Raw genomic sequence first — 27,429 nt, 5'->3', positions numbered from 1 at the left:
ACAAGCTAAAACTAAAACTCTTAACAGAAAACCTAGGGGTAAATCTTTATGACCTTGAATTTGATAATAATTTCTTCGATAAAACACCAAAGCTACAAGTAACCAATGGAACATAGAACTATTCAACTTCATCAAAATTAAAAACTTGTGTTTCAAGATACTATCAAGAAAATGAAAAGACAACTCACTAAATGGGAGAAAATATTTGCAAATCATTTATCTGACAAGGATATAGTATCCATCATACATAAAAAAACTCTTACAACTCAACAAGACAAATAACCCAATTAAAAATGGACAAAAGATTAAATCAATATTTATCCAAAGAAGTAATACGAATAGCTAAAGAGCACACGATAAGATACTAAACATCATTATTCATTAGGGAAATACAAATCAAAACCACCATAAGATAACCATTCACACACTTCACACCTACAAGATGACTATAACTAAAAAGACTGACAATAACAAGTGTTGACAGGATGTAGAGAAATTGGAATCCTCTTACATTGCTGCTAGAAACATAAAATGGTGCAGCTATTTTGAAACACAGCTTGACAGTTCCTAAAAAATGTAAACATATAGTTGCCAAATGACTCAGAAATTTCATTCCTAGGTTTATACTTAAGAGAACTGAGAACACATGTCCACTCAAAAACTTGTACATAAATGTTAAAAGCTGCTTTATACAGCATACAAATTGGAAACAATCCAAATGTCCTCCATTAACAGATGGATAAATTAAAAAGTGGTATATACATACGATGGAATACTATTTGGCAATAAAAGGAATGAAGTACTGATACTTGCTGTAACCTGGATGAATCTTGAAAATATTATGCTAAATGATGAAAAACAGACATAAATAATAACGTATTATATGATTCAGTTTATATTAAATGTCCAGAATAGGCAAATCCATAGATACAGAAAGTAGGTTAGTGGTTTCTAGAAGCTGGGTTTTCAGGGGAATAGGGAATAATGCTAGTGGATATTAGTTTTCTTTTTGGAGTGATCAAAATATTCTGAAATTACATAGTGGTGATAGTTGCACAATTTTGTAAAAGCTAGTAACTTTTACACTTTGAAAATGTGAACTGTAGGTATGGCATATTAATTTTTTCTTAATTTTGAAAAGCAGTCAATCACCGACAAAAACAAAGGAAAACCAAAAAAGACTGAACTGAAATATGATCTGTGTACCTCTCTGGATTCGACTTATTCCTGATCATGTCACCGTCCACAGGAATGTAAACATTGTTTGTCTAAACATAGTTTTTCCTTGGCTATATACTCTTTTTCTAGATTTCTACTTTCACATTCCAACTTTAGCATTTCTAATGTGACCAGCCATCCCAATTTTCCCAGGACTGAGGGGGGTTCCCAGGACATGAGACTTTCAGCAGTAAAACATGGAAAGTTCCAGGAAAACTGAGACAAGTTTGTTCTTGTCTGATTTTGTATAATTTACTTAATTCCTCTTCTCTTTGTCTAAGTCCTGACATGTTATCTATCCTGCCCCTTCCATTCTTTCCTTCAAACTGACACCTTCTCCTTGTGCTACTTCTTTTTTTTTAATCTTAAAGTATTTTAATAATGAAGTTATTTCTAAAATTCACTTTTTGGAGACATAAAATTAGTCTTATAGAAGACATACTTTTAAAGCTCTGTAAAACAACTTTGAAATTAAATTAAATTTATCATAAACGATTTTCTATTAAATATGTTTTAATTTTGTTTTTTATTGGAGTATACTTGATTTACAATGTTGTAGTAGTTTCAGGCTTATGGCACTGATTCAGATATATATATATATTCAAATTCTTTTCCCTTATAGGTTATTACAAAATATCGAGTATAGTTCTCCGTGGTATTTCATTTATGTTAATGGTTTTATTATAAAGTAATTGTTCACAAATTAGTATAACTCATCTAAGTCTCTCTTGAGTTTGAGGTATGAATAGCCAACTGTCTTTGGATGTTTCAATCAGAGATATCTTTGGACACTAATACATACATCTAATGCTAAATCTAAACTAGTTTTAGTGCCTAAATTGACTCTCTTCCTGACATGATCACATCCACTCAATCTCTTGAGATAAACTGAGTTATCTCCTCTTCACTTTGCTGTATTATCACAGCTAATGAATCACTGTACCCTAATTACACCACCCGGCAAACATTCTCAAATCTGCCCTACCCCTTACCTCTCCTGCTTAGACCTGCTTCCATCCATGGCTGGAATTGATGAGTAGAGAAACGTTTCTCAGACTTTTAAAATCCATGATCACTTTGAAAAACTCAAAACCCCCATAATGTTATGTCAACTTTCAAATATCGTATTAAAAATAAAACCAAAGACAAGACCCAACATGTAGCTTATGTCCTCCAAGTTAGACCAGTGTCCTCTTCTTCAGAGATGCCGGTGCTGCACCTTCTGAATCCTTTATTTCTCTCTCTCCCACTCACCATCCGTCACACATGCACTCTCACCCACACCAGCAGACAACATACAGATACACACACGTGGACACTCACAGGCTCCAGCAATGAGTACATGTTGTAAATCATCCCCCACAAGCTGATGTTTCGGGGCCTCCAGGCAACTGTTTCTTCCTTCTGGAGACCGTATTCTAAAACTGCTTCCTATTCAACTACTCATCCTTCAAAATTCATATGAACCGTCGCAGGCTCTGAAAGTCCTTCTCTGACCCCGTCAACCCCCAAGAGATTGAATCATTTTCTCTTTATTAAACATACTTCTAGTGTTGCAGATATCATGTAGTAATACCATTGATCGGATTATGTAATGCTGCCCCCAACTTGGGAAGGAACTGCTTTATCTATGCATCTTATACCTGAGGAATAGCAGCCATCAAACTCAATTTATTGAACTCCATTAATGTTTTTAGTATACTTATTACTTTGATTAAGTGATGACAACTTAGGCAGCATGCTTAAAATATGTGACATTTTAATAACTGAAAAAAGAATCTTCAGAGAGTTTACACACACAGTTATCAAAATATAAAGTATATTGACATGTGCAGCCATCAGCCTAGACTTGCAAAAAGAAGGTACAAGTGACCTGAGTACAGTCACCCTACTCCCTATCCACCCACTAATAATCTATCTGTGTTTTCCTACTCACTATGCACAATCAACATCTCCTTCTCCTGACTTCTCATTTTCTCATCACACCTATAGAAATAGAGTATTTCCACCCACTTATATGCTAAAACTGCTATGGCAAATGCCACCAATGACCCCTCTGTGGCCAAATCCAATGCATATTTTTTTTATCTCTTAAATTATTGATTTTCTGTGGCATTTGCTACTGTTGGGCATCCCTCCTGAGTCCTTCTACCACCGTGGTTTCTCCTGCTTCTTTGACCATTATTTCTCAGCTGAGCCAGGGGAGCTTCTTCTTTTACCTACTCCTTAAGCACTGGTTTTACCCAGGCGCTCTGTTATTTTTTCCAACTCTGTACCCTTTGGGGATGTCATCTAGTTCCCCAGCTAACTGAGTGCTTCAGGTTCATGTACCCAACTTTTTCTTGGACAGGTACCCTTAGGTAATGCACGGGTGCCCAAAATCATCATATCACAATATGAACTCCTCACTGCCCAGCTACCCATAGGCCTGATTTGCTTTTTTATCTCCCCATCTCAGCTGGTGGTCCTCAGTCAACCAAACCATTGAAATGACAACCCCCTAAACTCTTTCCTTACAAACCATATTCAACTGACAACTAAGCACTGCCTGTTTGCCTTCTTACTAAGCTCTTGAAATGTTTCCTTCCCACACTCTCTGCTACTCCTGTAGGTCAAGACCTTCTCTGGACTGTTGCAATAGTCTATTAATTGACTTGCTTGTCTCCAGCTGTGTCCACATCCCGTTCATATTCCATTATCCCTACTTCTGCCAAAGTAAGTAATACATATTTTATATAAACACACACACACAGTGCAAATCTGACTAATTAAAATCCATCAGTGCATCATCATAATTAAAAAAAATAGGGTGAGCGAAGGAATTGTCAGAAAAGAGGATCCAACAAGATGACAGCTGCTTCTTCTAGCCACTCTATTCAGAGGGGCCACCAGGAAAGTCCCACTAGGTGCATGGTAAGTTACAACAGATTTCCACAACTAAAGTCTACGGAGAGCAGAAACAAAGTAAGAAAAAAAATTATCTAAAGTCTCGTTGGCAAGGATGCCAATAGCTGTTTCACATCTAATAATTCCAGTTTTAAGTGGACATTGGAATAAGTGGGACCAATTAAAATGGAACCTCAATATGTGGAATACAACACAACTGAAAATCAACTTTAATTCCTCAAAGAACTTTCCCCAAAGTTGCTTGAATCCTAATATAAGTAAAATGTTTTCTAATGCCTGGAACGTAAGATGGAAAGTGGGGATCATTAAATTTTTTATGAATTATCAACCAAAGTTCCACCATCAGGAAAAAGGCTTTATAGCTAGAACATTTATAGAAAAAAATGGCAACATCATCAAGAGTCCTTCCTCCAACTTAGAACTTTAAAAAATGTAACTGTAAATCATTTTTACTGGGGCTAAATCTAAATTATTTGTATTCCTTGAAAAGTACTGACTAAATGTAGAAGACAATATTCGAGTATACTTATTGAGATAAAATCTATAACCCATCTATGGAGCCTCTTGAAATTTATTTACCAAAATTTTTTATCCTGAAACATAAATAATTTTGAATCTGTGATTGTATGTAACATACAAAATATAAGCATTTAAATGTCGTATTTAATTTCAGTCTTTGCCAATGTGAATAAAAACGACATAGCAAAAGAATTACAAAAATTTACTTTTCTTCTCATAGCCTTTTGACAATCTTCTTACTTTATTTTGGTTTTATTTCAAAGAATTCTCAGATAGTTAAAGAAACCTATAGAAAATCACTCTCAAGACACATTTCTTCAATGGCTTTTGCAAAAAAACTTGGAAAGAGACATTTCCCCGGTAGTAACTACTTGGCTGTAATGGTTATTATAACAGTATTGCCACTGCTGAGACATTTTAAGGAAATGTTTAATTTTTCCTACCAGGAGCATAATTCTTTTCAAAAGACTGAATACATCTTGCTACTCTGCAGAATTTTAAAGCTCTTCAAGTTTCGTCTCATCAAAATCCACATTTTCAACATAGTTTACTTATTTGGTTTCTCCTCTAGTTCCCTTAGGTTGGTCATTTAACCCTTCACGTATCCACACTCGGGGTTACAATAACAAAAAAAAAAAACCAATGGGCCATCCCTCTTTTAGATTGTCCCTTACCTTTAAATGACCCAGTGCGAGGTTGGCCATGAACTACCTGTGCACTTCCCTTATTGACAACAAGGAAAGTAGCCTTTGCTGTACCTTTTCTCCATATTCCTAGAGTCTTAGGCTCCAATCCGCATACCTTCTAAATGCAAAATGTATAGAATTTCTGACACCCTAGAGCCCTAAAAAATGTGTCGCTTTCCTCTAATTAGCTTTATGCTTCCCATATGACATTAGAAACAGCACTTAATATAGATGTTTGATACACAGAGCTCCTGTTTCCATATCATTTAATCTAATTCAATAGTAGCTTTTGACCCCCCAGAGACCCCAGAGGAGCCACAGTTTGTACACCCGCATGCAGTGTAAAGGAATACATCTGTAACCAGTGATCTGTGTAAGAGACGACATTTTCAGTCAATAAAACCAATGCCATACTCACGGTGAAGGCTGGTGGGGCTGGAGTTCAACATTTCTTGGGGTTTTGCAGGCAGCAGGCTTCACCATGTCCCTGACCACACACCTGGGGCGCATGATAGACAGCACAATGCACTATTAATTATAAAACGGGGAGAAACATCTGGAAATTAAACATGGTACTGAAAACAAGTCTAAGGGAAACTCTTTGCAAACCCCTTAATGTTAACCTGGAGTCCCTGGAAAGCCCTGGGGGTTGGAAACCTTCAACTCAGGCTTCCAAGAGCTCAGTTACACCAAGATGAAGTCTGTGCTGGCCTCGGTATTGGATTTCCCTTTTAGTTCCCATAAAATAATCGTCAGCAGCCTTCCCCGTAGGAGCAAGGCTACTGAAAGCTTTGGCCTCACCGTATGAGGACATCTGAAAGCTTAAACACAGGAACAGCTGTTGTGTTTAAAACGGGCAGGCCTTTCTGTGGCTTTGGCTATTTTACTAAAAGACACGGACTCTTGTTTCACACCCTTTATCACACACAGGTCTTTCTCTTTATGAAAAAAGAGATCTGAGAGCCTTCAAGACATCCCCCAAGTTCAAAATCCCTTCAAGCTAAGAAAAGAGGAAAAGTCAGAAGGAAATGTGCATAAATAAAGTGTGTGTATGTATGCGTGTGTGTGTAAAATAAATAGAGAAGATACCCTCATAGTGTGAAAATAAACAGGGAAAGGTCTTTGTGTCTTAGGTTCTCCATCAAAGAATAAATAAATGCAGAGGATGGATCACAGCTCCAAAGGGCAGCAAGAGGAGATGCCTTTAGCCTCATGTCAACAGGGCTTACAGAGTGCTGGAGAGATTCATTGGCATAAACAAGAAAACATCCCCTTCTGAGGCTGTCCTTGGATGGCTCAGATATTCCTTCGCCTCAAAAGCTTTAAAACAAACCTTGCTTTGAATAGGGAAGCCCTGATCATAAAGCTGGGGCCCTACATCTCAGACTTTGCTACATGGAAAAGCCCCTTAGGATACAGCATCCTCAACCATGAACCTGGTTCTTAACGTTCATGGCAGCTTTGACTGCCCTTGGAGGTTTGACTACCCTTCTGATATTTAAGGCCAGTCATGTTATTCCAGAAGTGGATCAGGGGTGAGGCAGTGGCAGATAAACTGCTTTCTCAGAGCTAAAAGCTGCACGGCAAAATTCTCCACTTCTGAAAGAAATGATACAGGGAAACATGGTGGACACAATGCATGATGGAAACGTGCACACACACACACACACACACACACACACACAGAGCTCATTCCAAACAAGATCAAGTGAGACTTAGAAATCAATGTGTAACGTGACGAGAAAAGAAAACGGGGCCATTTCAAAGCCTTCTCTCCTGGGCTCAAAGGAAAGAAACACGGTGTTGGTCTAGTGCAAGTGCTAAACTCTTAATGGACTGGTCACCAGTCAAAGGAGGAGAAGGTCACTCAGGCAGCAGGGTTCAGAGAACATTCAAGCAGGCAGTTGCCGGGGAGAAGTAACACCCCAGGGTTTCTGAGCTCTGAAATGTTAATATAACTTACACCAGTACAGCGCTCAGGAAGTTACATTTCATAGCACTGGGAAATCTTTAGCAATTCCCACTCAACTAAAAACAGCCCACGCGGTATGTTGAATCTATATGCACTGGTTTGTGAAAATATCGGAAATATCACCAACTCTGGAAAAAATTTTGAAGAATTATATCTATGAGAAACCATACGCAACCTCTGTCTTAGTTCATTTCTTTTTTTTCTTCCCCTAAAGATTCAGGTATTTAGACAAAGCTTTGGGAAAAAAAGAAATCTGTCACTTAGAGTTTTCCTTCAATATGCTTTTAAGTAACTCCTAATAAATGTGGAATGTCAGCCAGCACGAAGGGTAGGTTTCTAAGCAAAACACATTTGTGTGTGTGTGTGTGTGTGTGAGTGTGTGTGTGTGTGTGTGTGTGTGTGTGAAAGACCATGTCTATGTAAGGAAATGCTCATCTAATCTCAAGTACTCAGTGGTTTTGTTTTAAAACTATAATAGCTGGCATACTTCATCTGTCTGCACATGCTATAGAATCTTCTAAGTAAAAACTTGCATTTCTGAACTTTAAAGTTTTATTGGATAATGAGAATAAACACATCAATACTCAAAAGCAGTATACTTAGAATTTAAATGTACTTATTTCAAAATATATTACTTAAATTAATTAATATATTTTATTTTTTTAAAAGAAGAAAAAAACATATTTTTCATACTAACCTATAATCCTAACCTCAGGCCCAGAGTGAGGTAGCTAGCTATTGAATCTGTTTTCATGGAGAAAGCTGTTTGATTCAGATTGCTAGTTATTCAAGCAATTTGAGGGAGCTCTAAACTATGGCAATATGTATTCCTACATCTTCTAATTTGACTTCTTTTAGCTGAAATTGCTTCTAGAGAAAGAGAAGAAGAAAAAAAACCTACACTCAGAACAAGATACATAAAATAATACAATGCACTCCTCAGATTTTTGTCAGCCTGGGTGGATTAGCATTTCTTTAAAGTTGTAATTGGATTGTTGTGTCTGGCCTATTGCGGTTTGAGGGATAAACCATAATGGTGCTGCCAGTTGTAATAGGTGGAAACTGTTCAGCTCCAGCAGTTTCCATTCTCTCCCAGGCATTAGACTTATTATAATAACACAGACCCCTCATACTTTAAGAAACACAAGAGTGATATGTCAGCAGGTTGCGGTGATCAAGGGTCTTCCTTACGTATGATTTATTCCTTCAGCCAGACTCAAGGAGGCCACAGACAGGCCACAATGCCAACTTCCCAGATTGGTTATGGATGGAGAGACCAGGAGTCCAAGGTGGTGACCTCTTATTCCTGCAACGTCTTCAGTTATTCAGGGGTTATCAGATGTGGACTCTTCACAGTCCTGGAAGTGCTTGTGAGCCCTCACCACTCAAGCATCACTGAGGATTTATGCAAATGAGGCATCCTGCAAGCATCGCAGGGAAGCTCCCCCTGACTCCGCCCTCCGCGCGGCTGGGTTTTATGAATGACTGCAATCAAGGCTGAACGGCTGCCAACTGCCCACTCTTCCCTGCACGTACACACAGAGAAACCTGCCCGGCCACAAGCCTGCAGATGAGGCTGTGGCAACGCTTTCATCCCCCCAGATAGGAATGAAATGTGCTTGCGGAGACTTAGAGTATGTGAATGAAAAATTCTCAATGCCTCCGAAAAACACAATTTACATAATTACTTTCTCTCTTTTGAGTTTCCATTTTGGTGCCTGCAGTCACCAGCCCCCCTCCTGCCTCCCCCTCCCTGCAAAAAACTAAAAACCAAACAAACAAAATCTCACTATTTTATGAAATTTTAACTCAACTGAACTTGATGACAGTGTCAGGAGTCTAGTGACTGGGCACTGAGCTGTCACATAGATGATGCCACCTTTGCATTTCTGTTCTCATCTTTTGGGTTTGGGATTTTACTCAGGTTTCTCCTGTCATTGATGGAGACAATAAACAGTGCTGGGGGAAGTGTATGTGTGCTTGAGGGAATGAAACACTTTTCAAATACACCATCTTCTAATTTGCTGATCACTGATCAAAACCACAGAAACAAGGAAAAACAGGCAAGAAGAGACCTCAGGGGCTCTGTAAGCAGGCATTTGCTTTTAAAACTCTCATTCAGCGCTCCGGACTCCTCTTCCATAAGACATTACCCAAAAGGACCCAAATATCTGCAAAATTCCTGTCTCCAGCCTGACCCTCTCTAACTCCAGACATCCAACCGTCTCCACAACACTTTTGCTTGGCTTTCCAGCAGGCCTCTCAAAATCAGCATTTCCAACTGGAATCCACCCTGCCCCACACACCTGACCCTCCACGGCCATCACCATCTTGACTGATTGTAAATAGGTTTCTCTAGCTGTTCAGGCCAAAAGCTTTAGACTCTAAGCCTCGTTTCTCTCACACCTGTGTCCAATCCATCACAACGGTCCTCCTTTCCAAAAATGTGCAGAGTCTGTCCATTCCTCCTCTGTCCCCCATGGCCATCCTGATGGGGCCAGTGTGGTCTTTTCCTTGGATTCCCACAATAGACTTCTCCCTGGCTGCCTGGCAGAGACCCATTGGAAAGATAAATCAGATCATAACTCCTCTGCTCAAAATCTTGCAGCAGTGCCCCAGTTTACTTACAAAAAATGCCAGAGTCCTTAGAATGTAATCTGGCCTCCTGTAACTCTCAGAATTCTTCTCCTACTATCCCCTCCCCAGCAAGCCCCACCCCATTCACTCTACCCCAGCTGCAGTGGCCTTCTTGCTGGTCTTCCTCAGATGTACCAGGCTTGGTCTTGCTCAGGGCCTTTGCACCAACCATTGCTTCCATTGGGTATGCTCCTCCTTGATACGGGTAAGACTAACCCCCTCACCTCTCTGCAGTCTTGGCTCAAACATCAGTGTTTGGTGGTTCCTACTCTGATGACCTGCTTATGACTACAGTCTGCCCCCACCAGACTTTCAGTGCCCTTCACCTTGCTCTACTACTTACTACAAGTGCCCCTCCCCAGCCTCCACCCAGGCTGAAATACGAGCTGCTCAGGAGGAAGGATCTCTGTTTGCCTCAATGACAAAGGCCCAGAGCCTAGAACAGGGCAGGACATAATAGTCACTCACTACATATGTGTTAAATGAATGAATAAGATAAAAAGCTGTTAGTACTCTAACATGCTAAAAACACAGTGATTTACAAGAGATTTAGGTAATGTTTTTTTTCAAGATTACAGCATATTTCTATAAAATATCTGCAAAATATAAATTAATTCACGATCAACAAAATTTTATGATTTGAATAATCCACTAAATTTGTTTTTATATGGTTTGACTGAGGGTCATTCTCTTTCCAAACAAGAAAAAAAAATGACTTATTTAGTGGAAAAGACTCTTCAGTGTCACATTTTTGCTTTGAACAAATGAGACACTATCTAACATTTAGTATACTGCTATTTTACCAAATAAAACTTTAAAATAATTAATTGTACATGAGGTAACTCCTTAATCGTAAAGAGAGAAAATTAATCCCCTTTTCTTTTGATTTTTCTAAACAGGGTAGGAAAATAAGAAAAACTGCTTACTGTCATCTATTATGTACTAAAATGTCCACAGATATTTAGATAATATCTTATTTACTCTGCCCTGCAAAGGAGATGCGATTGTCCCATTTGACAGATGAAGAAACTGCAGATCTAAGAGATTAAATTTATTTTTCCAGTGATAATTGGCAAATGTTGATATTTTAAGAAGCCAAGATTTGTATCCAGGTTTGTTTGGGACCAAAGCTAATGTCCTTTCCATCATTCCAAGGAGGCTTCTGACATTAATACTTAAAAGATAAATGGAAACTAATAAAAATCAATCATGAAGTTACAGAGTCCAGTATCCTCTGATATGTTTCAATATCATTGATTTCATGACATAGGTACATTATTGAAACCATTCAAATAACCTCACATAACTGAGTGTTCTTGAAACAGTATTCTAGTATTTATTGTAAGACCATATTCTCCAAATATATCAGGAGAACAATGGTGATAGCAGGGTGTCAGTTTGGCTAAATTGAAATGTCGAGTGACCTTGAGACCAGTGGGAATGTGAAATGCAAGGCATGTCATCTGGTATAGAGAAAAACAGTTTACATAAGAAAAAGCATCAAGAAAGCGGAAAAAAGATTTAAAAGATCATTTGCAAGACACATATAATTCAACTGATAAAACTCTTTTCAAAAATGTTTTTCAAAGGAGGTCATCAAAAGTGATCTTCTCGTCACCACTTACAAATACTAAAAGAGGAAAAGCTGAAAAATGTTATGTTACAAAACGAATTTTAAAAATGGCATATTCATGTCAACTTAACAGTGAACCAATCAGTATGATGACTGTTATCCCTAAGATGAAGATGAGACAGTGAAAATTCTATACCAGAAGGGGAAAGTGGATGTTGGTATTTTGAAAAGCCAGATGTACTAATCACAGATCATCAGGGCCTGGTCCACCTCTGATGTACATTCAGGGAACCCTCAGAAGCTACGTAAGAGTGACTTTTATTTTAAAAAAGACATGGAGGACAGGCAAGGTAGGTTCCTAATTATAAGAAACCAGCTGGCCACTTTTCACAGTGAGTGGTGAGGGCTGTTAAACCTCCCTTAACCAGGCCAGGAAGTTATTCACCAAACCAGACACAAAAGTATAGGTTTCTAAAATAAAGGTGATTACAAGATACAGATTCACTACAGAGATTAATGGGTGATTTTAGAGTTTGGAAAAACACATTTTTCAAAGACTGATAAGATGGTGACCTAAATGGGAAGGAAATCCAAAAAAGAGGGGATATATGGATATGTATAGCTGATTCACTTTGTTATACAGCAGAAACGAACCCAACATTGTAAAGCAACTCTACTCCAATAAAAATTTAAAAAGTTTTGATAAGAAGGAAAATCATAGGCAAGAGGTCAAGTCCTTGGTCTTCTGGATTATTCACACCTGCCTGTTTATCACCTCTTACGTCTCTGGAATGCTTATAGGCTTAGTTCTACAAGGTCCTAATATTGCCTCCACTATGGCAGCAGTATGGCAATATTCCTTTTCTGTGGTAAATGAATGTGTCTTTATTTTGTCAAGAGGCCGTGATGCTTCTTTTACTTAAAATATGACAAAAGGATGAAACCAAATCACCTGAGCATGTCAACAGGAACTTTAATACCTGAATATGATTGCTTTTTGCTGTAAACATTTTTGGCATTTACAGTGAGAAAATTAAAAAATACTGGAAATTACTCTTTCCTCCCTTTCATCCAAACTGAAGAAAATATGAACAGATATTTAGAAAAAATGTGAAAGGTATGAGATTTGGAAAGATAATCAAGTGACTGGGACTTTTGATTCCTCACCGATAAGGGCGAACATTCTCCAAGCCCTTTTGACTTGATAGGACTGTCATTATTGTGGCTTCAAATGGACTGATGCTTCCTGAATTGTCATTTCCAGACTTCACTTCCCACTACCTACCAGGTCTGAAATCTGTATGTACCTAAAAACCTTTCTAACAGCTGAGCCAGAACAGACTAAAATACTCAATTCATATGCCCCCTCCTATTAGACTGAAACACCTCCCAAGGTCTACCTGATTTGCTCCTGCTCACAGATTCTACAGAGGGCTTTCCATCCCCGACCACATCAAATACACACACCGCTGTCTACTTCCGGGGTCCCTCCTTCACACGCCTTCATTCACTAATCTCTTCCTCTTAATTCCTAACAGAGCCTGTTTCTCAAGTACATCTATCTCAATATTCTGCAACATCATTTTGCCACTTTCGTCTCCATTCCATATGCCACATTTCTTACTCAAAGTGATATGCCTCCTTTTCCCTCTCCATTCATTTTTAGTTCTTTCGAAATTCAACTCAAATGCACTGAACTCTAGGAAGCCTTCCAGGCTAAGGACTCTCAGTTATCCTTCACCAAATCTTCTAGAAAAATTGGTCCTTATGTAGGGATGAGAAATTGTGCTTAATAGCTGCAGCCTAAGCACTGGGAAGACACTCAGGAAATGCGTGCTTTGGAAATAGGACACGACATGGAAGCGTGTTCCGTAGACCTGGCTGGGACGCCCTGATGATCATGACATCTTTGCAATCAATGAACGAACACTTACAGGACACCAGCTCTGCGCCATGCACTGTGCCCAATGCTACATCACAACCCGAAAGCTAGTCAGCCTGTTCATCAATAACGGTAGTAATAATAATAGCTATTTACATTTATTGAGCATTTATTGCATGTACTCTTTTAAGCTCCTTATATGAATGAACGCATGTGATCCTCACAAAAACTCCATGTGGTGGGCAGGTTAAATGACCACCTGGTGTAGCATTTACAAAGCCCTGTCATGTGTAAGTTGCAATAGTATTCATTCTACCGCTGAACTCTATTAGTATACCATTTTAATTCTTTGAAATTGCTTAAATTCCTCCTCTCATTAAAAATTTTTAGTAAATAAAATATCATCTTCACATGAAGTAAAAACAAGATTAAGTGCAGGAATCCAGATTCATAATGCAATGAAGGCTGCTTCTCCTCCTCCAAAATGTTAAATATAATATAAAGTATATTTATTTTGAAGAATAAAACTGTAATCTATTATACTTTTAATGTATACATATACTGTCATGTCACTTAGTGTTCTCCAAGGTCACGAAATAATTTCAATTCCATTATTACATATAAGTAACGTTCACCTAGCTTTTCAGCCACCACTTCCAGAGTCCCAGCTACTCACTACTGGAGTTCCCTTGGAATACACCTCTTACTTACAAATCCATGGGTCCAGAAAAACATTAGACGTTCTCAAACTCTAAGACTGAAATTCTTCACCCAAGTCACTATTTTCCTCTATAGCTCTCACACTTCCACTGTAGGTAAATCTAAAGCCACAGATAACTCACTACCCTTGAGATAGCTAACTCTATTGTTAAAGATTTCTAACTATTGGAATACTCTTTTTCAAATGTTTACTGCAATCCGCCCCTGTTAGCTCCCACACATGAGTCCTAACTCAGCCCTTGAAAAGTCGTGTGGATCAAGTTGGCTGCCTTTTAAAAACACTGTCTCTCAATGAATTCAATCTCCTGGCTTCTTTCTCATCAGCCCCTCAATTAAGTCACCTGAGGCATGAGCTCCAGGGACCCACCCACTCTAGCTGCATTCGTTTTTGTGAACAACTCTCTCAAAAGTTGGCTCCCTTTGTTGTGCAATATTTTCACTCTACATCCACAGGAAGGAATGCAAACTCAAATTTTATAACCCCCTCTAATAACCAGCTCCAATAAAAAGGCCAGCTGACAGAAGTGAGATTCAGGGGAAATTATCAATGTGTGGCTTCCAAAACCTGGTCATACATCACTAAAGAGGTTTTTAAAGAGACCAATGCTTCATGTCCCAGCAGAGGCCTAGAGAGCTGAAGTTTGGGTCCAGGGATTGGCAAGAAAGTAGCTTCCCTGAGTGATCCTAATATATCCAGACAGGCATTTGGAAACTGCTGAGGAACGAGCCATTCCTCAGCTGCACTGGATGCATCCAGCTGCACTGGATGCAGTCCTGTCCTTAACGTGGAGCTAAACCACAAGACCTTTCATAGTCCCTCATAAAAGGGCTTTTTCTGAACTACATTTTAACGTTATACCCTCAGCTTTTATGACAGGTCGATACAAGACATAGCTGTATGAAGTTGGTGTCTACCTTTACTGTGAAATATTGGTGAGGTCAGTGTCTGTTACATCGTTTTAAGTCCTTTCTATAAAAGTTTACATTCATCCCACATTCTTGGTGTTTTTCCAAAATTTAGCACCAAGAAAAATGTCATTTCTTGTTTTTTACAAATACCTATCCGAATTGCTTTTGGTCAGGGTTACAAGGAACTTAAAGCTTATCATAACAACTCTGTTGGCATGGTAAGCATGTTTATAACCTCATTTTTTTTTTGCTTATAAGTTTCAATTTCTATATTACTAATGTTTTATGTTGCAATCTTTTTGAGAAAAGCAAAAAAAGAATCAGAGAAAGAAAAAGGTTAACACTTCATCTCTTACAGGAAAAATTAAAATTTCAATTTTTCTTAAATTTGAAAACCCTAATATGCCTTAAAGAGCATAACTGGCATCTAATATATATATATAATATATAAATGTAATATGTATAATACATATAAAATCATAATTATGATGATGATGACATCTCACTAAAGCTGACATGTTATACAAAATTAGCATTTCAGAAAGAATTTCTTGGTTCAGGGAAACATTCCCTAGGAATTAAGTGTTACCACACAGAAAGGAAATGGTTTCCTGGTCAAATAAATTAGGGAAACATTAAGTTAAACAGGTTGAGCAGATTTTCTTATTGCATAAATTTTCAGAATCTTCAAAATGCATTGTTCTCTGAAAACAGACGCATAATATGTAGCATTTTCCAAGGAATAGTATCCAGTTTGGGAGGTGATGAAGTGACACTTAGTAATTGCAACATGAGAAATAGCATTCTACAAGGGATAGAATCAATGCTTGGTAAATTATTCCAGATGATAACATAGAATAGCAAACACTGCACTTAACCTTGGTAGGGAAAGTTTTTAAAGAGACAAATTCTCTGGGTCCCAGCCAAGGCCTACAGAGCTGAAGTTTGGGTCCAGGGATTGGCAAGCGATTAGCTTCCCTGGGTGAAAGTTCATCTTCCAAGTAAGACAACATGGTTTTAGAGTACACATTTTTCTCTATTCTTATATATTAATTTCACAGAGGGATGACACCAGAAGTTATGTAATAAATTCTTTCATGATTAAGCGTCCAATATCAACTCATTAAAGGGACAGATTTTGACCTAAACTAGCAATTCTTTGGGCAAAGCCTAGAGCTTCTGTATGTTGGTTGGTTGGTTTTTTACTCAGGTTGCAATCAATATACTTATGTAAACTTTAAGAGAAATAACTAAAAAGGCATAGACAGACGTAGAGAATGGACTTGAGGACGCGGGGAGGGGGAAGGGTAAGCTGGGACGAAGTGAGAGAGTGGCATGGACTTATATATACTACCAAATATAAAGTAGATAGCTAGTGGGAAGCAGCCTCATAGCACAGGGAAATCAGCTCAGTGCTTTGTGACCACCTAGAGCGGGGGGATAAGGAGGGTGGGAGGGAGGGAGACGCAAGAGGGAGGAGATATGGGGATATATGTATATGTATAGCTGATTCACTTTGTTATAAAGCAGAAACTAACACATCATTGTAAAGCAATTATACTCCAATAAAGATGTTAAAAATAAATAAATAAATAAAAATTAAAAGGCGTAGAAATCGCAATGTACTTCTTTGCAATTCCTAAGTAATATGTGTGGGGAATAAAAACGTAATCATTGAAGTAGGTAAAGAATATCTGTCACCCTAAAGAAGAGAAGAAATATTGCAAACTCAACATTTTTACTGCTCATACATACATTTTATACATTTATTTTTCAGGCCAGTTAACTGTATATCTTATTTTACCTGTAGAGAAATTTCGAGGTACAATGAGACATTTTCTCTAAAACCACAATTATCTTATTGAAAAATTTTCTAGTGTTTCTCTTATGTATACAATTAAGCAGTACATTAACCGCAAAGATATGACATTGGCAAGATTGTCTTTGTGTATTTAAATTACCCATAACTTTATTGCTCTGTAACTCAAAAAGACACTCTAACTTTGGAAATAATATTATAGGTTTTGACACTAAGTAATTAGAAATTACTGATCCTTCACCAATGATAAAAATTTTAATATTTGACTTCATTAATATTAAAAATTTTGCTCCCCAAAATACACTATTAAAATAATAAAAAAGCAAGTCATAGACCGAGAGAAAATATTTACATTATATATCTTATAAACAAAGTATATGTACATATACAGAGCTTGTATCCAGAACATATATTCTTATAAATCAATAAAAAAGCAACCTATTCTATGAGATCTATTCCTAGGTGTTTACTCAAGAGAAATGACAATATATGTCTACAAAATGACTTGTACAAGAATATTCATAGCGTGAAACTAGAAACAACCCATCAATAGAAGAATTTATCAACAGGAAGTTTGGTATATTCATACAAGGAATGTACTATCAGTGTGTTCAACAGTATGAATGAATCTCAGAAATATTTTGTTGAGCAAAGAAGCCAGACATAAGATTTCTTACTGTATGATTCAATTTTTATGAAGTTCAAGAAGAGGTAAAAAGCACTCCATGGTGACAAGAACAAGAAAGAAGTTGCCTCTGGGTGGGGTGTGTGGAGTAATAGGAATGTATCTTGTTTTGAGAAGTTGTGACACAGGTGTATATAAATGTCATTATTCATCAAACTGAATACTTCAGATCTGTACATTTCATTGTATGTAAATTACATCTTAATAAAAAAGTAAAAAAGAATGATAAAAATAAGTGATAGCTCAAAGAAAGAAGGCAAAACTCTCATAATTTAAGGATATGTCATCTTTCATGTAAGTACAATATAATTTAATTTGCTTTGGAAAAGAATAATTCCAACAAACAACTATGGAAGTCAAACAATTAATACACTTTTTCAAAGCAAACAATTTATTCCTTTATACCTCGCCAGAACCAGAATGATAAATATAAATTCAGTTAAAGCTAAGAAATCCCTTTTTTTGTGTAGGAATATTTTTCATCAAAATGAATTATTACATATATTTGAAGAACTTAAAGGAGCTTTTAAAAGAGTTCAGGAAAAGGACAAATGTGGCACCATGGTTTTAAAACCATGTTTAAGACATTACCTGTCATACATTACATCTAAATTATTTAAAAGGTAAATTTGCTTCCAGTATTTCACACAAAATATTACTTAAGACTTGTACAAGCATTTATGGGTAGAAAAAAATCCTAAAATTGGTATGTTGAGAGACTCAGTCTACATTTTATGTAGAACTGAAAATATGTCTTATATCGTATGCCTTATGATAAGGCAAATGACATTTCTTTTCTAAGCAATTCTGAGCATTAGCCGCAATTTCTAAGAGCAGCATCTTATACCAAAAGTATAAAACATATTTCTTATTAGAAAAATACTGAAAAATGAAAAAAAGTCATGAAAATCACATCGATTCCTATTACTTTAAAGTTATATAAATAAGTGAAAGTTAGCCATCACTATATTCTGAACCTCTTTTGCTATCTCTTCTATAGACATACATAGTTTAAGACTCTAAAGGCAATACTGTACACAGAGCAATCCTCTAACTCCAGTCTGTTTGGTAGTGGAGAAGCATGACATGGTGTCAGAGCTGGAATTCTTTTGTTTTTATTAGAGCTGTTGCAACTCAGTCATCTCAGTAGAAGAGCAAGTGCATTTGCTTTGCTTTCTTCCTACTGAAAACTCAGCCCTAAGTGGTTTGAGAATCCAGGAGAGCCAGCTGGCAGTCATTACGTGAAGCTATTTCGATGTACCTTTATTCTAAGAGAATGCTTTTTTATTTATTTATTTTTATTATTATTAAGGAAATAAACTGATTTTGAAAGGGAAAAGAACAGTGGTAATGGGAGGGTATGAAATAATGGAAAAAATAATGAGAAATAAGTCAGAATGTTCTCATGCTTTCATAGACAATTTTACAGCAGTGGATGCACTTCTTTACCCTGAAAATTCTCTTCTCCTCTGTGACTGATTAAATTATCGTTCCCTCTCTCACTCCCATAGCCCTTCTGCACTTCCTTTTTGGGGTTTAGCTATGCCACTTGATTCGGCATCATGGCAACGTGTACCTCCTGTCCCTTGGTTTTGGACATGGCCATGTGACTTGCTTTGGCCAACACAACGTTGGTGGATTGGCAAGCTGTGTCAAAAAGGGCTTGAAATGTTCCTGTGCATCCAAACACGGGGGTCCGCCCTCTTGAACGCCGTTATGATGAGACAAGCCTGAGACAAGGCGGAGAAAATCTGGAGCCTGAGGCCAGCCCCTTGCGAAGCCCAGTTTCGGTCACTTCCATCCAGACAGCATGCAGAAGCATCACTGGCTGTGACACTCCAGCCATCCCAGAGACGTCTGAGAGATAAGTGCTCAGGTCCTGAGGGTTTTATGGCTGGTTCCTCCTTTCCTCCAGTACGACTGCCAGTCCCCATGGGAGATACCCACGTACACATTTTCCAGATAAACTCCCCTCCCAGTTCTGGTAGGTCCAACTTCTGCCTGGCACGTTCTTAAGATACCCAGGCGTTGGGGTGTTTCCTGGTAGAGACCACTCATAGGTCTATTCTCTGAGGATAGGGCCCCACCTCCCAGTCAACCACTTATCACTCATTCAATATGGTTTCCCGAGATCCTCAAAAACGTCCTGATTTTAGCTGAAGCTAATTCATAATAACAACCATGAGAATAATCAAAATCTCCATGAAGGTCAGGACTTTGCTCATTTTACTCACTGTCGTATCTCTAGTGCCTAGAAAATTGCCTGGTGCATGATGGATAGGTGCTCAAGACATATTTGTTGAACACATGAATAAATCCACTGGAACTTTTTTCAGTGTGGATGGTGGCTATACCGAAGCTTTAGTACATTCACTCCAAGGACAGAATTAGAGCATTCTGGAAGACAAGGGGCAGAAAACCGGTAAGGTCACAACGCTTTTCCTGGAGTTGTATAAATAGCCCACGAAGGTTTCCCATCCGCTCCATGTAATAGCGCGTGACACGGTGCATCGTCATGACTCCGTGCAACTCGGGGCCAGGCCTGGGCCTGACAGAACTGCCATGTGGGCCTCCATCAGCTCTCACCCCACGAGACCCGGGTGGAAAAACACAACAACTGCCCACCCGAATCCAGCTGCCTCACTTTTATTTTATGAGGGAGCGAGAAGGTTCGCTTAGAAAGGCAGTATGGTAGAGCAGCAGTAGGGCAAGGAGTCAGAAGAACTGAGTGCTAGGCATGCTGGCCACTGACTGACCAGAAAATGTTAGGTGAGCGACCTTCTGTGTCTCTTTATTGCCGGATACAGTGAGCATAACGACATTCCGGACCCTCTCTGAGAGCTCTTAGCAGTAGCAAATGAAGTGCTGTGTCTAAATTGCACTGAAGACACTCAAGCATTATCAAGTTGTACAGTGCTTTCTTGAAAATGCATTCTCTAACCCCAGTTGAGATATGACATGGGAAACAGAGGCACTCCACAATTGTTGTATGTGAGAATGTAGTTGAATACGCGTTATCATTTTTACTAATGGCATCACTGATAGGGTTGTGAGGTCAGTGCCAGGTGATTCTGAGACCAAGGAAACAAACAAACAAACAAACAACCTCCTGCAACGAGGAGCTAACCAATCTGAAGCTAAAGTAGGACCTAGATTGGAAAAAAAGAAATAAGGAGAAAAGTCTGCACTTATCATGTTATCAATCCACTAAAGGAAACACGATCTAAACAACCCATCAAAGACCAGGCTAGGGAACCGGGTACAAAAGCAGCGTCCTAATCTTCGTGTGTGCTTATTTTGATTTCTCATGTTTTCCAACCTTCCCAGGCAACTAACCAACAATATATTTGAATCTTGCATGCTGATTTTAAGAACGAATTTAAATGCCAAGTATTACAGGTACTTACAGTATGATTTCACACTTTAAATATTATCTTGTCTTAGATTTCTGGCTTTCTTGGTAGAGGCAGTCCAATAAAATATGTAGACATGAAAAACAATATGCACAAAAGGCATGTTTCAGGCATTCTTTCTTTTGAGGTTTCTTCCTTCTTTTTTTTAATGAGGAAGTTTTTGTTATTTCATCACTTTGGATAGAATGCTTCAGACTATAGCACTTTAAAACTGGCTTTAAAGGTAGAAGCTCTCTCTTAGCAGGAGAAAAATATTTTTGCAAGAAAGCTTAAATGGCAAGTTATTTTTCAAAATAAGTCTGGAAACTCTTGGACAATTTATAGTTCTCAAACACTCACACACAAATTTTGGAAGGGACTTCTAAAATTATTCTAATAAACTTGCAACTGCAGATTTTCTAAGAAGTTGCCGTTTTTGAATTCACATTTTGACTTAATTCGCTCTCACCAGATCCTAATTAGAGACTCAAATGTACAAGTCTCCATTGTCAGGGAGGCTGAATGTCTAATATCCAAGCTCTTGGTTCCTCCTTTCTAGAATGATTTTCTGGGTTGCAAATTCATAACTAGTATGTGATGTTCTCCCTCCTCAGAGGTTTCCATGATAACTGCTTCCTTAAGTTTTCAAAATTGAGATATAGCCTACATACAGTAAAATTCACTCATTTAAAGTTTAAGGTTATATATGCTTTGAGAAATGTATACAGCCTTCTACCAACCATCACAGTCAAAATATGGAAAATTTCTATCACCCCAAAAGTTCTCTCCTGTATCCTGTGGTCCATCTCCTCCCCTGTTCTCCCCTCTGACCCCACTCTACCCCATGACAACCACTGATGTCTTTTTTACCTATATAGTTTTGCCCTTTCTAGAATTATCCAATTTGTAGTCTTTTTGTCAGACTTCTTTCACTCAGCGTAAGGTTTCTGAGATCCACTGTGATGTTCCACACATCACTGTTTGGGTCCCTTGTAGACCTTTGCAGAGCTGAGCCGTATTCCATGTATTATGGGTGTAGCACAGCTTGCCTAGTCACTCACCAGTTGATGGTCATTTTATTGTGCCCAGGTTTTGCTTATATGAATAAAACTGCTATGAATATTGAGGATAGATCTTTGTGAAGATTTATTTCTTCATTTCTCCTACGGATACACCTAGGAGTGGAACTGGCAGGTTATATGGCAAGTGTATGTTAATTTTGGGGGAAACTGCTACACTGTTCTCCCAAGTGGCTACATTCCTGCCAGCAGTATAGGAGAGTTCCAGTTACTAATTCCTTAACCATTCAATGGATACATTATAATTAACCATTGTGTGTAAGACCACAGGGTGACTTGACAATTCATAGCCATTCGAGTTACTTTAGTCTAACAATTATGGAGGTTATGAGTTTGCCTGCCTCATTTCATTCTTCCTGTATCTCCATGAGGAGAGAATACTTAGTATCTTCATTTTTCAGATGAGAACACTGAAGCTTAGAGTGGCTAATTTACCCTTGAAACAAGAGACAAATCTGGAATGTTATTTGAGGTAGTGTGATCCCAAAGCTCATTGCAGTGTGTAGCAAACACCGGGGGGGGGTTGCCTACAACAATATATTTAACGATACCTGGAAAGTAGAGCATAGAGTTGTTCTGTCTCACTCTGTTTTCCTCCTGACCTTTGGAGCAAAAAGAAGAAATCATACTACGTGACTTAAAGGGCCTTTCTTGTTAATTCTCTATGCCCAGACCCAGGATCTAGGAGGTGACATTCCCAAGGAAGCTGACATCCTAATAAAGGATACTGACATCACGTTTGCAAGTCATGTCTGTTCTTCCATTCCTATTCCATATACACCCTGAACCTGCATTAAGATATTTCATTGAAAGTCATAAAAATACACCCATAAGCACTTATAGGGACCAATTCTCATACTACAAAAAGGTCTTCAGCACAGTTTGAAATGCACTTGTCAAATCACCAGGGACCAGATGATGGGTGTACACAGGGTCCTGCTAATTGCCCTCTGCCTCTGCTTTGCAGGCCTGAATCAGCTATGCCCTCACTCTATTTATAGGTTTGATGAGTAAACTTAGACTTTTTAATGCATAAAGACTAAAAACATAAGTGGACGTGACTCGGCAAGGTCAGCATTCCAGCATCTCTACACGTCCCCAGGGCATCCCTGCTCTGAGTGCCCGAGGGGTTCCCAGGTCACCTTAGCCTGCAGTGTTCTTTCCCACCTTCCCTCAGGCCAGCACCGCCCATCCCTCCTACCCTACCTTCTCCCATCCACATCCGTGAATGACCCATGGAATATTACGAGTAATAATTATGAAACACATTTTGCACATGTGTTACGTGTCAAGCACTTTGTTAAGTGCGTGAAAAATCATCTTCACAGCATCCTTCTTGTCTCTAATTTACACAGGGGGAAAGTGAGTCTTAGAAAGCTATGTAGCATGCCAAGATGACACTGATACCAAAGTAGGATTCAGATCCAGGTAATGTTACTCCAGAGGCCATGCTTTCCCCCACTTCGCTATGCTGTGTCCAAAGCTCTAGAGTTGGTCCCAGTGTCCGTTATGGGTCTCAACATGTGTCCCCGAGTCGGGCCTTTCTGCCATGACTATGCTGTCTCTCACCCTGCAATGCTTCTCCAACTCTCTTCTGCCTGAGGACCCTTTACCATTTTCTTCAAGCCCAAATTCTTGTGTTACCTCCTGAATCCTTCCCTAACTCATGTAGAAGTTGCATTTTCTGTGTTCCTATGTCTCTGCCACCTCTTGCTAGAACTTTCTGAGATGCTTTATCGTAATTTGCTTTTAAGACTATCTCCTTCATTAAACCAGGAAATCCTTAAGAGCTGAAACTCACTCTCATTTACCTTGCTGTATCATTCCACATCAACCAAGTTATGCTGCATGACAAACAGCTCCCAAATCTCAGTGGTTGGAGATCATGAGGGCTGACTACCCACGTATTTTGCATCAGCTCAGGCAGAAGGGGCTCTATTCCACCTCCACGTTGCTCTCATTCCAGGAGGCTTCAGGGCACTTGGAGGGAAAGAGGCAAACTGAACAAGCCAGCGCCCTCTGGCTTCACCCTTATTCCTCCAGGGCTAGGGAGGCAGACCCCTACCCCACGGTCACTGGCTCTGGGTTCCTTCCCCATCCCTTGCTGAAGGTCCCATATCACTGCCCCCATCTTTGCAGTTAGTCCTTTTATTAAACTCTCTCCCAACGACCCATTTTCTCACGCCATCTGTCGTAGGACACCATCTAGGTAGAAGTCTGGGAAGTTCACACACACTGTTTCCAGATGTATAAAGAAAGCACAGCTGTTGGACTTTTCTGTAAGTGATCAAATCTTCTTCAGGACCCACCCATTCCTACAGGTGGGAACCAGTGGCCTTCTGGATCAATCATGAGACGTCAGTGGAGCATGGTTGAAAGGGGGCTATATTTATAATCTGAGGACCCGAATTCCAGTTCAGACTTTATAATACTTTAGCTGAGTATCTCCAGGCCAGGCATCTCACATGTTTTCTGTGTAGATCACATAAAGTCCACATACAATGTGAGGGATACTTTTTATTGCTATTGTTACAAATCCTTCAGCCTACGACTCAGAGACACTTTCCAGCCTCATTTCACAGTATTTCCTCCGCGTGAAGCCCTTCTCACTGTCTCGTGACCCTTCCGCCCACACAAAGGGGCCTCCTTTTCCCTCCTCCCTCTGACATCTACCTCAAACCAACTCCACATTTTCTAATACCACTCCATCCTTCACAGCATCTTCAAACGCCACCCTCCTTCACGTGCCAAGTAAGCCAGACTCCAAGCATCGCTGAGCAGGCTGCCTTTCTGCCTGAAGCACCACCCATAGGGTGAGAGAGGACTCCCCTCACGCCCTCCAGCAGGGGGCAGGCGAAGCCCCAAGAGGAAGAGGCGCCTGTTTGTAGCAGCACAGTTCTATACTTATACATCTACTTTCTAGCAACGTTTTCTTTTAAAAATATGTCCACAGTATTCACTTAAAACTCTTAATGCAGACTCACACACATAACCTATTTTAAGTATTAAATGTTTGCCTAATGTGGTACTTTTTTTGGTAATAAGACACATTGTAAATATGAAAATAAACCCAAATGCCTCTCTGAATTTATATTAATCGCAATACGATTTTACCAAGTAATAAAAACAATGCATAAAGGATGGAGAGGCATCATTTATTTTATGCATTGTATTTTACATAAGCATGTGTTCCAAGAAAATTAAGAAAAACATTTTAATGAAAAATGCTTTATTGTGACCACCTAGAGGGGTGGGATAGGGAGGGTGGGAGGCAGACACAAAAGGGAGGGGATATGGGGATATATGTATATGTATAGCTGATTCACTTTGTTATACAGGAGAAACTAACACACCATTGTAAAGCAAATATACTCCAATAAAGATGTTTAAAAAAACTCAATTAACCATAACAAAAAAATGCTTTAAAGAAATTTGCTTTCCTTTATTATACATTAAAACTAGTAACAAAATAGTCTATTTCCATGTGTTGAGTATTATAAAATATTATGAGTCTATCAGTTTGCAACTTCCTACCACTTAATAGGTTTAAGCCATGTAAAAATTTGGATTGGCAATTTTACCTTTGAGGCTTGCAACTAAAGAATGGATCACAACTTTGGCGTTTAAATACTCCATCAGAAAGGTGATATGCTCAAACAGCTTGGGAGGGAACTAACCATGACAGCTACAATTTTGACATTTATAATAAAGTGCTGCTTTTGAGAAGGAGAAATTGCTTATTGCCTATATTATATGATACGTGCTGAGCAAAGTTGAGCTGCCCCTAAATAACCAGCCCGCATTACGCTGCATCCACATTAAGAGCCAGCCTTGAATGTGCACCGAATCAGCGCACAGTTAGAAATACTGATTATTAAAGCAGTGCCAATTCTGAGCACAGGTAAAATTCAACAAATTAAAGAGGAAGTTTCGTCCTTTTCAAAGAGTGGATGGCTCCTAATCCTTGGGAAACATTTTTTCCACAGAAATTGCAAACTCTTGCCCCTCCAAGAGTGCTGAGTCTGTGGGCCAAAAACGGTCTGGAGACACCCCAGCAGGAGATGTATAAAGTGATCGCTACCACATGAGTACAATTCAACAACATCGTTCCCAAGGGAATCTCGTTCTGCTTGGCCATAAGTATCACAGGTTTCAAATAGCTAAGCATCGCCAGAAAACATAACCAAATCCAGAATTTGTAGTTAAAATTTGAGGGTGAAATTTCACCTCTAAACAGCTCAACCTATAAATGAATGTTAATTATTTACAACTCAGTGGTAGGTAAAGTTTCTGTTTTGTTTAATAAAGACATCAGTACTATCTTAGGAGTAACTACAGTATGTAAGAACATGTACAAGTAACCTAGACTTTATCTTGACTCTTTCAAATACTAGCTACATTTATTTTTTGAGTCAAGATTTGAACTTACCTCTGATCTTAATACACACATCTTTTCCTTTTAGGACACATTTTCCATTTTTAATACACAAGTCTTTAAACACCTATGGCTAGTTTTAATATTTACATAAATTTACATTTTATATTTGCACACCTTTCTCATTTGAAAGTGGTGCAAGTACATTTAGATAAATTGTGCATGAAAAATTATTAATATTCAGACAGACACTCAGAAAAATTATAATATATAAACATCTAATTTTTATATTTACTACTGTTTAGAATCTTTGATTCTAAGTTATATTTTTTGTCACTTTTGATGTCTTTTTATAAAATATCAAGCAATTTCTGGTAATATAGCAACAGATAATACATTTAAAAATTTTCTCCAGGGTTCTAAAAAAGCTACCTGTACCTGTTTGTTGTTTGATAAATGTTACAATTAAATTTAGCACAAAGCAAAAACATTAAAATACATAATAAAATATGTTGCAGAAAAATAACAAGTAATTTACTATACAAGTTTGAATCCTTTGACATTCAAATAAAAAATCCAGAATTATGTATTATGTATATAAACAAAGGAAAGTGACACCTATTAAAAATGATATGTAATCACATCTAGAGTGATCAGTTTTACGTGTCATTTACAACCGGCTCGTGGAGTCTAGCCAAGGGAGGATTAACGAGTTTACTTTTAATCCTCATATTAGTAACGGAGCAATAAACACAGAATTGGTTGCCTGTCTGATGCAGCACTGAGCTGATGTGGAAGTACCGGGCTAGTCTTATACAGAGGTAGAGCTGGTCACCGCCCTGTGCTGTGAGGACAGCTAGGACAGGAATGCCATGAAGATCTGCTACCAGGGGGCTTCCCTGGTGGCGCAGTGGTTGCGCGTCCGCCTGCCGATGCAGGGGAACCTGGTTCGTGCCCCGGTCCGGGAAGATCCCACGTGCCGCGGAGCGGCTGGGCCCGTGAGCCACGGCCGCTGAGCCTGCGCGTCCGGAGCCTGTGCTCCGCAACGGGAGAGGC

The 27,429-nt window shown here is 38.7% G+C and overlaps 1 protein-coding gene across 4 annotated transcripts in view; it reads right to left on the bottom strand.

The window, feature by feature from the left end:
* RIMS1 (regulating synaptic membrane exocytosis 1) overlaps positions 1-27,429 on the bottom strand; it is a 463,886-nt gene that overhangs the window by 387,329 nt on the left and 49,128 nt on the right. For 3 of the 4 annotated variants that reach the window (XM_024133005.3, XM_055087651.1, XM_024133047.2), the window contains exon 2: positions 5,749-5,829. In XM_024133005.3, coding sequence (XP_023988773.1) covers positions 5,749-5,829 — 81 coding nt within the window. Of the gene's footprint in view, positions 1-5,748; positions 5,841-27,429 lie in introns of those variants that run through there. The other variant, XM_024133006.3, reaches the window with a different exon arrangement.

Source organism: Physeter macrocephalus, chromosome 10 (genome assembly GCF_002837175.3).
Source record: "Physeter macrocephalus isolate SW-GA chromosome 10, ASM283717v5, whole genome shotgun sequence".
In the NCBI taxonomy this organism is placed as follows: Eukaryota; Metazoa; Chordata; class Mammalia; order Artiodactyla; family Physeteridae; genus Physeter; species Physeter macrocephalus.
The sequence above is the reverse complement of the archived record's forward strand: the minus strand, read 5'-3'. Positions and strand labels throughout refer to the sequence as shown.